The sequence below is a fragment of the Pipra filicauda genome, unplaced genomic scaffold (genome assembly GCF_003945595.2).
Source record: "Pipra filicauda isolate LSUMZ 115617 unplaced genomic scaffold, ASM394559v2 scaffold102_size2360937_pilon, whole genome shotgun sequence".
Lineage (NCBI taxonomy): Eukaryota > Metazoa > Chordata > Aves > Passeriformes > Pipridae > Pipra > Pipra filicauda.
The window spans coordinates 646,442-659,139 of record NW_024103463.1 but is presented as its reverse complement, the minus strand read 5'-3'; the positions used below and the strand labels follow the sequence as shown (position 1 = coordinate 659,139).

General features: G+C 47.5%; 1 protein-coding gene across 1 annotated transcript in view; it reads left to right on the top strand.

Annotated features, from left to right (window-relative positions):
• The window catches only part of RBM6 (RNA binding motif protein 6), a 57,220-nt gene that overhangs the window by 33,157 nt on the left and 11,365 nt on the right, over nt 1-12,698 (top strand). The window contains exons 7-10 of the mRNA XM_039378195.1: nt 8,187-8,261; nt 9,826-9,886; nt 11,150-11,218; nt 12,324-12,572. Of these exons, the coding sequence (XP_039234129.1) occupies nt 8,187-8,261; nt 9,826-9,886; nt 11,150-11,218; nt 12,324-12,572 (454 nt within the window). The remainder of the gene's footprint in view (nt 1-8,186; nt 8,262-9,825; nt 9,887-11,149; nt 11,219-12,323; nt 12,573-12,698) is intronic.

Here is a 12,698-nt window from a genome sequence, read left to right as displayed (position 1 = left end):
TGGGGTGGGGTCTTTAAATGCTTAATAGGTTGAATTGTCTAGGAATAAATTTACCCCTTTAAGGCAGAACCTTCCAGTCTGACTTTTTTCCAGCATGATTTTACATTGAAATTGGTCTTTAGTGTTTTGATATTTGTGCTTCAAATCTGTGATTAAGGAGCTGGGTCTTTCCTCATTGTTTCCCAGCTTCCTTATGGCCATTGCTAATTGTAAGGTATCCCTGAGGGAGGTGCACAGGAAGGTCCTGGGCTGGATTAGTGCATTGTGGTAATGGAATTAAGCTTTATATTGTTTAACAGTGTGATGGGATGAGATGACCTTTCAGGAAGAAGGTGGCTATGTAACAAAATATTGAGAAATATGTCCAGGTCACTAGAGCAGCATTTTGGAGAGAGAAGGGAAGCCTCTGTATTGGGAGCAAATGAAGTCTTTGGAGCAGCTGTTCAAACACAGTGTCCATGCAGTAGCCCATGATAAATCAGAAAAGGAATATTGATGAGTCAGAGCCATGTGGACCCTTCCCTAGAGCCATCTATGAATAATGATGCTCAATATTTAAATATTCTTAAGTTTTGATAGTTTAAGTATACTTTTCAAATTGAGGATTCAACCTGATCCATATTTTTTTGGGAATGAGTATTTTATATAGAGTCATTTAGGTTGGAAAATACCTTTAAGATCATTAGTCCAACTGTTAAAGAACATCATATGCATGGTCTCCTTCACTTACCCCATTATAAGGCCTTAACCATCCATGCTTCTCTTTAGCTGTGGAGTGGGAGCACCAGAGCACAGAACTTGCCCCCTTTGAGCTGTTATCTCCCAATGTCCCCCCATCCTCAGTGTCTGAACTCTAAAAATCCTCTTCTGACAACTTCATACTGTAAAGGAAAGGCTCTCACTTTAAAATTTCCACTTTTTTTCCAGTGATCCTGTAAGCTGATCCACAAAGGTGCCTTCTTAGAGGGGTGAGGGGAGCTTGAGGTCGGCATTAGCCGGGCAGGGTTAGGGCCCTGAGTGGCAGTTGAAAGTCCACTTGGCTTCACTGGATCAAAGAAAACTTTCAGATGTGTTGAAATCTCCTTAAAGGGTGAAATGCAGAAGCCATTCATATCACCTACCTTCCAAAGCTGGCCCCAGAGCATGTGAAGTCCTGGGCACATTGCGTGTTTTCCCAAGCTGCGGCACATCACTGTTATCCTTCCTGGAGCAGTGATTGGGAGCTTGCCTGTACCCACTGTTTTGGTGTTCTCAGAGCAGGACTGAGAGTGCTGACAAGCGAAGCAAATGCTGTGTTTAAAAGATAAGCACTTTGAGAGTCCTAACTTGGAAGTGAATTGGAGTTCAAAATTCAGGCATTAAAATGTAGAGAGCTGGCATAGTCTGAAAAGCAATTTCTGTGTATATTTGCGAAAAGGATGTCAGTGGGGGGAGATGAGCTGTACAAAGATACTGGGACTTGCTTAAAAGGAGTATGGCTGGTATCCAGGGAATTTAGAAATCGTAGGAAGAAAACTGGAGGTGTCTCAGCAGGCTAGCTGGGGTGTCTGTGGAAATAAGGTACTTAAAGGATGCAGACTGGCACCTTCTGCTAAAGGACAAATGGCCTGGATAACCAGGCAGGAAGGGAGGCCTGAGGAGGGAGCAAGTAGAAATGGAAACTGGTGTGTCACGGTGGATTGTCCCAGTGCAAGTGGGTAATGGGTTTTGAATAAAAAGAATTTGAAAAAGAGGTGCTGAGAGCTATCTGGGTTAAAATAATCCTTATATAGCATCTTAATCTGTTACATTTAGCTACCAAATCTTTAGGACTCTCTAAATTATCCTCCTAATGCCTGAGTTCTGTGTTAGTGCCAGTTTTGTTTCACGTGTCCATCAGTGGTGTGCCCGAAGCCTTGTTCTGTCAGCTCAGGATGGATGGTGACATCTTTGGGCTCCCAATCTCAGGCCTCCGCTGACCTTGAAGACCACGAGCCCTGAGCATGACTTGCTGGATAGCATTGGATCTCTGTTGGAATAAATGCCTTGCTGCTACATGCTTCAAGGTGATGCCACGTGCTTTCAGCTCCGTGACGTCGCCGATGCCCGGGAGCCAAACATCCCGCTCTCTGGGTGACCACTAACACAACGTTTATGTTGTCAGTTGTCATCTCAGTGTTAATCCTGATAGAAATCTCTAATAATAACACAGGGCAAGGTTGTTTGGATCCATTTGGCAATGTAACAATTCCTCAGAGACCCATCACTCATCCGACCATCCTTTCCCCCTGTATATCTTGAATCTTCTGCCTTGCTGTCAGCCACTCAGCAGTAGAGTACTGGACACTGCTAAGATCAGGCCAATAAAAAGAAATCCCCGACCTGCAAATGCTTAGGGAGCTGAAGAAGGGGACTGAGAGCCTTGGGGAAAATCCCAGTACACAAGGAACTCGCCTGTGGTTAGTGTTCCTGTAGGAAATGCCGGATTGCTGCAGTACCCTGCAGCAGGCTGGATTGCTCTTGTTTCTTCAGCTCTCCGTGTCATGCTCCGTTTTCTAAATGTTTAATTACAGATGGATTGTGGTTTTTGGATTCACAGCTTTTCTCATCTGCTCTTTGTCAGAGGTAAGCAGATGTGCTGCCTGTTGCTCTGTGGAGTTGTACAGCAGCTGCGGATGAGTTTGGAGATAAAAACTTCTGCATATGGAAAAAACAGGATGAGAAGTCAGTGTCTGTGGCTGAGATGATCTTGTTTTGAAATACACCCAGCTGGAGTCTTTTTCTCCCAGGTGTTGGCCCTTTGCTCCATCCCAGGAAGGTGCTGCCTCCTCAATTCCACAAGCATCAGGGGGAAGAATTAGGGAGACCTCTGGGACCTTTGGTGTTTGACTCCACCTGGCTGCCTGATTTGAAGATAAATACCTCAAGGGAGAGAGCCCTTGTGCTCTCTCTGTCAGCTTCCATCCAGCCCCTGCAGGGAGCTGAGAGCCATGCCAGTGGAATAGGATGCCATTACATAACTTACATTGTGTGGCAGTTGGGGGTTGTTGAATTTGCATTTATAATCCATACTCAAATAGGAGCAGAACCTGAAAACATTCTGATTTGCAGTTCCAGTTAGATAACCCAACTTGTGCTGTCAGCTGCTTGTCTCCCTGTGCTGTGCCATCCGGGGCATTTGGAGGCCAGGACTGGAATATACCCTGAGGATGGTGAGAGCTTTTTGTTCTGGGAAGTACTGCTGGGACCGTGGGCTCCCTCTGCATTCCCAGACTGCCTCCTGGGGTACTGTCTGAGCATCCCCAAGGCAATAAACACTAGTTGTTAATCAGTTTAAATAATTTTTAAATGATGGATGTATACTGATTTTTGAGTAACCATCCTAATTATAGTAAATATGCGTAAGAGGGCTGAATTAACATCATGTAAACGAGGTTAGTTCTGGTATTTTAATGTGGCTGCTTTGCCGTGCTGCCTGTAAGCATTCTTGTGTCATGAGCTTTGTATGCAGTTTTTTATATGTTCGCAAAGGATATTTCCAGTTAATTTTTAACATGGTAACAATGTCAGTCTTCTAACTTCATTATTATTCAGTGAGAAGGAGACCCAAACCCTTCAGTTCACGGCACAGATATTTTCCATTTAATCAGACCATGAACAATACAAGGAAATAATTAGCTGAAGTGGTGTTTGGTTTTGTGCATGAGCCAGCTGCTGGAGGAGGTCTGAGAACGATTCACTTGTGGTGCAGGCACCTCCTGCACTGCCTTGGTTTCTGCTCTGTGGTTGTAGCCAAGAAGAAAAGTTCAGTTTGCTAATCCTTGCGGATTTGGGTGCTCTGTAGCCGAGCCTTGGTTCTGTTCCAGAAATGACCCGCGGCGCCCCAGGTGTGTCATTGGTAAAGCTGAGACTGACAGTAGCTGTTCCACTGAGTCAGGTACCCCTGGCTTTCCTTGTGACCAGGGATGATGGCATGCTGTTCCCATTCCACTGGAAGAGCTGGAGTACATTCCTCCACAGCGGTGTTGGTTGCTACATCCACACCTCCGTGCGGTGTCGCAGTCCCTGTGGTAGCTGCTGGAGCATGACCCGTGAGGTGGAATATTTGGAGAGCTGTCAGCTCATTGTTCAGAGGCTCCAAAGTGAGATTTTACTGAAGATTTTAATGTTTGGATGGATTCAATTAAAGCAGAAGCCTGGTTTTATTTGAGGGACTGGCTGTGCTCCGAAAGCTCTCCCTCCATGTTTCCAGTTTTCTAGGTCACTCTTGGATGCTCTAATTTTTTTTCAGAGAAACAGTTAGCAAAAGCTTTGACACTGATGATTTGTATTCTGTCATCTCAGTCTTGAGAGCAAAGAGATACTTTTTTGGCAAGTTCTCCCCCTCCTCAGCCCCCAGTTATCATCATTAGGAGGCTGTCAACAAGCATGAAAAATCCCAGCGTGCCAACTGTAAATGCTAATTGACAGACAAGCAGCTGAAGCTTGTGCAGTGCCTGACCTGCAGCAGGCTGTCTCCTGGCCCTGGCAGTAACTCCTGTGCTTCCTTAGGAAGCAGGATCAAAGTGCTTTGTGCTCATGTACCTGCAGTGCTCAGCAGTGAGTCAGCTGGGCTCTGTGCACAGCAGTACGATTGCAAACAGGTTGAACTACAGGTGAGCTAAAACTAACCTTATGAGTGGGCATGATGTGTGCTAGGAGTGTGGTCTGGCTTTTTTCTTACAGTTAGACTTGCCTTTAGATCCTATTCTGGTATTCTTTAATGCTTCTTTTGGGGACAAAAAGCTTGGAAACTGCTCCAGTTAAAACTGGAGTTTTGGTGGCAAAGCCCTGTGCCCCGCTGACACAGTCTCCAAAGTGCTTTTGGATGGATTTCATCACCTTTGGATGTCATGGCTAAGGGATTTTCCCCTTTCTTTCCCTCTCTAAAAGTAACCTGTTCCTGTGGGGTTTGTCCCTGCTCAGTGGAGAGCTTTGAGACGTGGCTGTGCACTGTGTGTGCTTTCTGCAAACGGGCTTTGTGGTTTTGTGGCACTGCTCTCTAGAACCACCTCATGGTGGGATTGCTCCATGGATCAGCCTGCTGACAGTAATATTTACATACTTTGCCATAGGACCTATTCTTTAGTAGCTGAAATGGCTGGGACTGAATTGTATCACTTAGACTGGAATCCAGTCTTGCATTGCCAACAGACCTCTAAGCAAAAGAACATGTATAGCTGTGTTTGAAAGGTATCAGACAGTAGCACAAATCATTGCTCCCAGCAGTGAAGTCCTGATGCTCTGTTTTGATGAATTTGGCAATTCAGAAAACAGTAGAATCTGCTCGTGCCCTTGGAAATCTGGGCATTTCCATGGCTGAGAGCTCTCTGTGCTAGTACTGCAGAGCTGTGCTGCCTTTTAAACCCTTTGCTGGTGAGTCAACTCTGTGTTTACTGCTAGTGTTGAGGGGGAGGTTCCTGACTGGGAGGACCAGAGAGACATTTTTGTAGCATTCTGATTTAGAAAGAAAAAATCAAGCTGCTCCGAAGTACAGAATGTTAAAAATCCAGGAGGATTAACGGGCAGAGAGGTCCAGGATAAAATGACTGATTATGGAAGAGATTGTTCTAGTCTCAATACCAGACAGTACAGGTGGCATACCTTGGGCTTACCTTTATTTTCCTCCCCCAGCACTGTTCCCTGAAATTTTCAGAAAATCTTTGTGTCTTCACCAAGATCTGCTCAGTTGAAAGTGGTGAACTGAAATTTAAGAGTATTATCCAAAACATTTTACAGAGTAAAAGAAGATCTAGATGAAAAAGAGTAAGCAGTGACAGGGACTAGAGGAAATAAAGGTTCTGAAAATATTTGGGATGGAATCTAGTAACAAAATGGGGAAATGGGGAGTTTAAAGCCACTGCATCCTGACAATGTATATCCTAAATGAAGGACTCACTTTGGAGTGTTAAATCATGATTGCAACCTTGAAAATTACTTTATCAAGAAGAAATCAGTAAGAGAGAGCATGCTGAAAAAGTGAGCAGGCAATCAGCAGGGTGTTTGGGAAATTAGGGAGTAATTATGCAAGTGACACTTTCTGCAGCCTCCAAGAACGGAATTTGCAGAAGGGACCAGCACCACATGCACTTAAGTACCATTTTCCATAAACCCAAAAATAATCTTGAGGCTTTCTGGCAAGGTTTGTCCTCAGTGGCTGGTAGAAGGATGAAGCTGTGGGACAGATTGCCCCGCCAGAGGAGGTGTTCTCTGAGTTTCCTTATTTCCCAGGCTCTAGGCAGGGCTGCAGCTACCTGCTGAGGAGCTGCTGTTCCCAAGGACTTCCCTGGGCTCAAGCTGCAACTCTGCTCATGAGGATGTGCACCCTGCCTTCTCTCCCTGCCTCTGCTCGGCGGGTCCTGAGGCACAGGCAGGATTCCAGCCTGCTCTTGGCACTGCCCATCTCTTGAGTGTGTGATGGGATGTGATGGGTGCCCTACCTGGGACAGGGAGCATGTCCACCTCAGAGGGACCAGCAGTCCTGGTGGGACAACCTTGGTTTTCAATTCTCTTTCTCACTTGTGTTTCCTCATGTGCCTTAGAGAAGGTGCAAACCATCTCATGGGCATGTGAAGTGGGCAATGCTCCACACTGTGGATTCTCCAAGGATGCAGCACTGTGCTCTGGGTGCACACCCCAGCCTTCAGCAAGGTACAGGAACAGTTCAGCTTCTGTCAGGCAAAGGCAAATCCATGCTGGAAAGCAGTGCTTGGGCAACTGGGTGGCAAGGAGGAACCCCCCAAAGTGTTCAAGCCATATAGGCCTGGTAGGAAAGGATGGGTTTGGTCCATAAAAGGCAGGATGTGCAGAGGGGAGGGTGTGGAACCCCACCTCACAGGGCAGCGTCTTTGGTCTCCAATTTTTTCTGCTGCGCGCTTTTGTGGGAGTTAAAGGATTGTTGTACTGCCACTCAGTGATTCCCTCCCATGAACTTTTCACTCCCACTTTACATATTCCCTAGCATCTCCCTCGCGTTCTGCAGAGCAATTCATGCATGGGTGTATCATGACTTCTGAATAATGACTCTGGGAACTCTTCTCAACTTCATGATTTGCACTGGGGGCTCTTGTGTGATGAGGCTACTGGGTCAGAGTACCTGGGAAGCTTCTGACTCACCAGAGGTCCCCAAAATACCTGGGGGCCATTTACAGCTCCCTGACATCCACCTGTACCATCCAGCAGCTGCTCTACTGGGACTTGGGAGACCTGGGTCTGGATCTCATTGCTGAAGCTAAGTCTCATTGTGGTATTGGGCAACACAGGCTGCGTGGTCTGGCAGTGCTTCCAGTGACAGGAGATGTCTGATGCCTCCAGTGACAAGAGATGTCTCATGGATGGCTCCCTGCATCTGCTACTCAGCCTGCATCCTGCATGCCCAGGTGTGGTCTGTTGTCCACAGCAGATGAGAGCCACCAGGAATCCTTGCTACTCACTGCTTTGGTGGGCTGCTCCAGGCAGCAGCTGGGGGACATGCACCTTCATTTCACCCTTAGATCATCATCTGCATTTCAGCAAAGCTTGTGGGTTTGTTGGGCTCCTGGCACCTCTCCAAAGCATCATGTGTGGATCTGGAAGCAGTGTGTCTTTGTGGGCAGTAGAGTCCCTCTGGTGCTGCTCAGGTGCTCGAGGCCACCCCCATGAAGAACTGGCTGCAGGACCAGAGACCTTGTCACGTGCTGGCATGTTTCTCTGGAGGAAAGCCATGGTTTCATGAGGGACATGAAGACTAACCCAAGTATGAAAATTCTTTCACCTCACTAGCATTTTATCTCATGTTCCTCCTCGAGTAGCTGCCTTGAGGCCAGCCTTGTGGTGGCTGGTGTGAGGGAGGCTGCCCAGCTGCCCCTTGCCAGCACGTGGACAAAAGCAGGTTAAAGCAGTTTCCCACTCTATTTACTTGTCTCTGCTCTTCCTGGGAGGTGGCCTCTCCTGCCTGGTTCCTCTGGAGCTGACACAGCTTTGTAGCCCTGTGCTAGAGCAGGGCACAGGCTGTTTTCCCTCCCACTTCCATGGCAAAGCTCCAGCTGACTGAACCAGGAGAATTCCTCCCCCTTTCACCCTGTTTTACTTGCAAAGCCTTTAGGAACCAGAGCTTTAACCCCTTCCTTTGCCTCTGAGTGATCTGTGTGTGCCGAGCACATTCGTCATTTACCCCCTTGTCTCAACAGGGAACTCTTTCCATCGGTGGCAAAGAAGTGACCCTTGAATACACTCCGTGCCCAGAGTTTTGGCGCTGCAAACGCGTAAGTATGTGCTCAGAGCTGTGTTGTACTTCCCCTGCTGGCACTCATGGCAGTGGCAGCTCAGAGGAGTGTTAGATACTTGCTGGGTGGCTGAAGATCTCTCAGGGTAATGAATGCCAGTCCTGAAGCTCTTGCCTCTTCTAAACTGTGCTTTTCCCTTCCTTGTTTTTGGTCCCATCTCTGAGTGCACATCGCTCTGGTACAGGTAGCCAGGGTTTTATGCACAGAACAGCTTCATCCCTATGCAGTGGTTCCCTTTTGACATGTGAGGAAAATAGCATGTGGATCCTTTCTCCTTTAAAACCACAATGAGACAGATTCCGGCAACCGGAATGGAACTGGCTTTCACTCTGGTTCATGTGTGTAACCACCCTTCTGCCTCACGCAGGAACCTGTGATACAGCTCTGAGTGTAGTAAGTGAAGCGGGGAGGGAAGCATGGAAATGGATCCAAGTCCAGGCAGCAGTTAGTACAGGCTGGAACTGGCCCATTTCTGGGAAGGCACAGTTGCTTGTTCCTATGCCCTCTCCAAGGTTCTCCCAGAACAGGAACTTTGGGCTGCAGCAGGCTGGGGGTGATTTCTAGAGAAAGGGCAGGGATGCTGCCTGCATTCCCACTGACTGCAGACCAAGAGGTTGCAGCAGGGCAGGAAGGGTTTGGTTCTAATTAGACTTCCACCTTGATGGATCACCTTGGGCTACAGAGAGCCTCATGCAGGCTAACTGGATCCACTCAGCTACCAGCAGAGCTGTTGCTCACCACCTCATCTCTGCTTGCAGTGCTCCAGAGATGAAGTAGAGACAGAAGTTTCAGGCAGTGGTTTCAAACAGCTTTCAGTGCACTGACAGGTGGCTGCAGTGTATGTCCCCACTGCTGCTGTGCATAACCATGGCCTGGAGGAGCTTCCTTGTGCCCCAGAGCATTTACAAGGCTTCAGTTACAGGAAAAAATTGGTATGAAAGAGAAGCAATGCATTTACAAAAGCTTAAGGAAGAAGTTAGGAATGCTATGTTTGGAGAGATGGCTGTGAAGGTGGGGCACTTGCTCTCTCCATGATGGCTCTGGGTGGGATAACCATCCAAGCATGTACAGCTCTGCATCTTGGTTAGCAGACATCTCTTCATTGACTCTCCAAATTACATCAGTATTGACAGTTTAGCTCAGATAAGGACTTTTTTGCTGCTTGAGGTGCAAGTTGATGTTAGAGAATGCCAAGGTAACTTTTGATCCTTTGAATCAACATGGTGCCTAGCAGGGAGCTTTTGGTCCAGTGTCACTTGAGAGGAGGAAGGGTCCCATGTCAAGGACTAGTGAATAAATCTGCTGAGAAGCTGTGTGAAAACCCTGTTCCCAAGGCAATCCCAGCTGTGAGTCATATGAGTATTTTCCTGCCATTCCAGCCAAGGCTCCTGCTGCCATTATCCATCCTATCTCTCAGGATCTTGCTGTAACTTTTCCATGGCTGTTACTTTCTGAAAGCACTGCAAAGCCTAGCATTCTGGAGTAGGTTGTACCCACTGCCCCCAAAACATGACTTCCTCATGCTGTCCATCTTCCATTGCAGTGTAAGGTGTGCACTGTGGGCTACAGATCTTCCTGCTCCTATTGCAAGCTCCCAAGGGATGGTGAGTATATCTGGTCCTATGTGCTTGGTCAGTTAAAAGTTTCATCTGCCCTCACAAGTAAGTTTTTCTTCTGGCTTCCCCGTGGCATCCCTCTTGGTGGACCGTGTGGGAGTTTTGCTTCATTCAGACCCTTTGTGCCTGTCCACATTAAAGATGTTACGTGTGGATGTGCCAGGTTCTCTGTGCTTGTGAGGCTTGGTGGAGAGGTGTCTTAGTGCACACAGCCTTTCCTTCCTGTTGCTTTGGCTTTGTTAATGGTGTGTGTCCTTCAGAACTGTGAGCTAGTACTGCAGGCCATAGATGAGATGGCTTCCCCTCAACCCACCTTCCTTGGAGATGCATGTTTTTAGTGTCCTTTTGAGATCTCAGATTAGGATCATAGAATCATTAAGGTTGGAAAAGACCTCTCAGATCATCAAATCCAACCATTAAGCACTGCCAAGCCCATTACTAAACTGTGTCTTCTAAACACAACATCTACATGTTTTTTGAACACTTCCAGAGATGGTGATTCCACCACTTCCCTGGGCAGCCTGTTCCAATGCTTGACCACCCTTTCGATGAAGAAATTTTCCCTAATACCCAATCTAAACCTCCCCTGGTGCAACTTGAGACCATTTGCTCTTGTCGCTTTGCTTGTTACCTGGGAGAGGAGTTTAGCGCTAAATCCAGGACTGGAATTGCTGAACTCACCTTGCTGGCTGTAAGAAATGCATGGAGAGGAGTTCTCCTCCAGGAGCTTCTCAACCTACTAGCACCCTTTTTGGAGTGGGAAGGCATGAGAGCCAAAACACGATTCCTTGAGGAACTAATTTCTCTGGGAAATACAGACACCCTGTAAGCTTTGACTCTGTATCTTTGAGCAGATACAGAAGGGCAGTACAATAACTGCTGATGCACAGCTCTCCGTTTACTGAGGCACCATCCCTGTGGTTGCGCTTTCCGTGTGCTGTGGCTCCTCTGTCAGCGTTGTGAAAGCAAAACTCACACAGCTGACCCAACACAACTGTGGGTTGTAATGAAACTGCTAAGGAGCAAGTTAAACAGAGCCTTTAAGCTGCTGTGAAGACAGATGGTGGTGGATGCTTCTTACTGACCTGCTTTTCCTGGTCGGGAAAAGGTGTAATAAGGTAGTCCCTCTAAGACTGGGTGAAACAAAACAGCTCTCTAGGCATATACAGCGGTTACTGCAGCTGTGTGTGAGTTCTGACATGCTTTGTGACTGATGGTTGTGAAATGGACTTTAATGTGCCTCTCTTTCAGGGAGCAGAGCAGGCCCAGAGTCCAGAGGTGGTGCTGAGGGAGAGGACCCATCAGCTGAGCAAGAATTCAGTAAGAGAATTGCCCTCCCCATCTCCGGGGTCGTGCTCATGCCTGTGTGATTTGCATGGGCAGTGTTTGCAGCTGCAGGTGCAAAACTGGTGTCATATGCAAATTTTACTTGAGGTTCTGTAGCCAAAACTCTGCACGCTACAAACTGCAGACAAATGAGTACAGGCCTGTCCAAGGTGAGCTGTGCTGGCAGCCAAGTGAGGCAGTGTTGCAGCTTTCCCAACAGTTATGTGCAAAATCACTGTGTGTTCTGCCATGCTGCCCACTGCCTGAGCAGAATGAGAGCAGGGAGGTGCTCTGGGGGGGACACTGAAGAGGGAAGCTTCACTGTGCCAAGTCTTGCACTCTCATTTCCTTCTCTCTGTGGGAAGAGGCTTCAGCAGCAGGTGCAGGGCTGGTGATGTTTGACTTTGCAGCCCCACAGCTTTGGTTTTCCTTTCCAGCAGTGTTAGAAGCTCAGGTCAGGATCTCTTTTGCAGTGAAGCCAGGTGGTTCAGAGGCCTTCAAGCACAGAAGCTTGATGGAATTTATCTTCTCTGTGTTGCATAGGTAGAGAGGGGGACAGGGTGTTTTCATGTTATATCTGTGGTCAGTAGGCACCAGATAATATATCCATGATTATATTATGATGTGTTTCACTCCGTAGTCAAGGGGGCCTGAACCCTGTTTTCCACCCAGAGACAGGGTGACAGTTACTAGTTGATATTGCTCAGCTGTGGGTGTTCAAGAATGCATAATGCAGAGTAAGGATATCATGGCCATATAGGTTGTGCTGGACATAGGAGGAATGTGTCCAAATCCATCCCTGATTCATGTTTGTCCAGCCAAGAGCCAGTCCTAAAAGGAGGCCAAAAAGCATCTTGTCTCTGACAGGAAAGGTCTGGTAAATGAGCCCAACATGAGACAAGTCAGTGGAAGGATGAGCAGTACCTAACTTGTCCTGTACACACCTTGTGTCTGCAGAGTGTTAAGGCACAGGATATACAAAGGTCAGAACTGGTTGACCTTTTGTAAGGAACACTGCTGGAGGGGCCAGAAAAGAGAAGAAGAAAAATACCTGCTGAAACACTCTGTGTGAAAACATTTCATTCCTCCTCTCTAATAGCAGAGACAAAGCTTGAAACACCTGAGCAAGAATTGTCAGGTCAGCCAGGATCTCCAAAGCAGCCTCTGCAGCCCTCAGTTCCTACTCCACAGGAGGAGTGTCAGCCTCAGGAACAGGAGCCAAGGAAGAGAGATGAAGGGAGAGAGCGGCGACCCTCACAGGAGAAGAGGAGGGACATGGACCGGCACCAGGAGCCTTCTCAGAGGGAAGGGGAGGAAGCCACACCACCGGATGGTGGAGGAAGCAGAAGTGAGTGGCATAAAGCCCAAATTTGGATTCCTCTTGCTTGCACTCCATCTGCAGAAAGGGCAGCATTTCACTAAAACCTCTAGAGGCTGTTTCTGTGTTGTGCAAATCCATGGCATCAAGTAATAG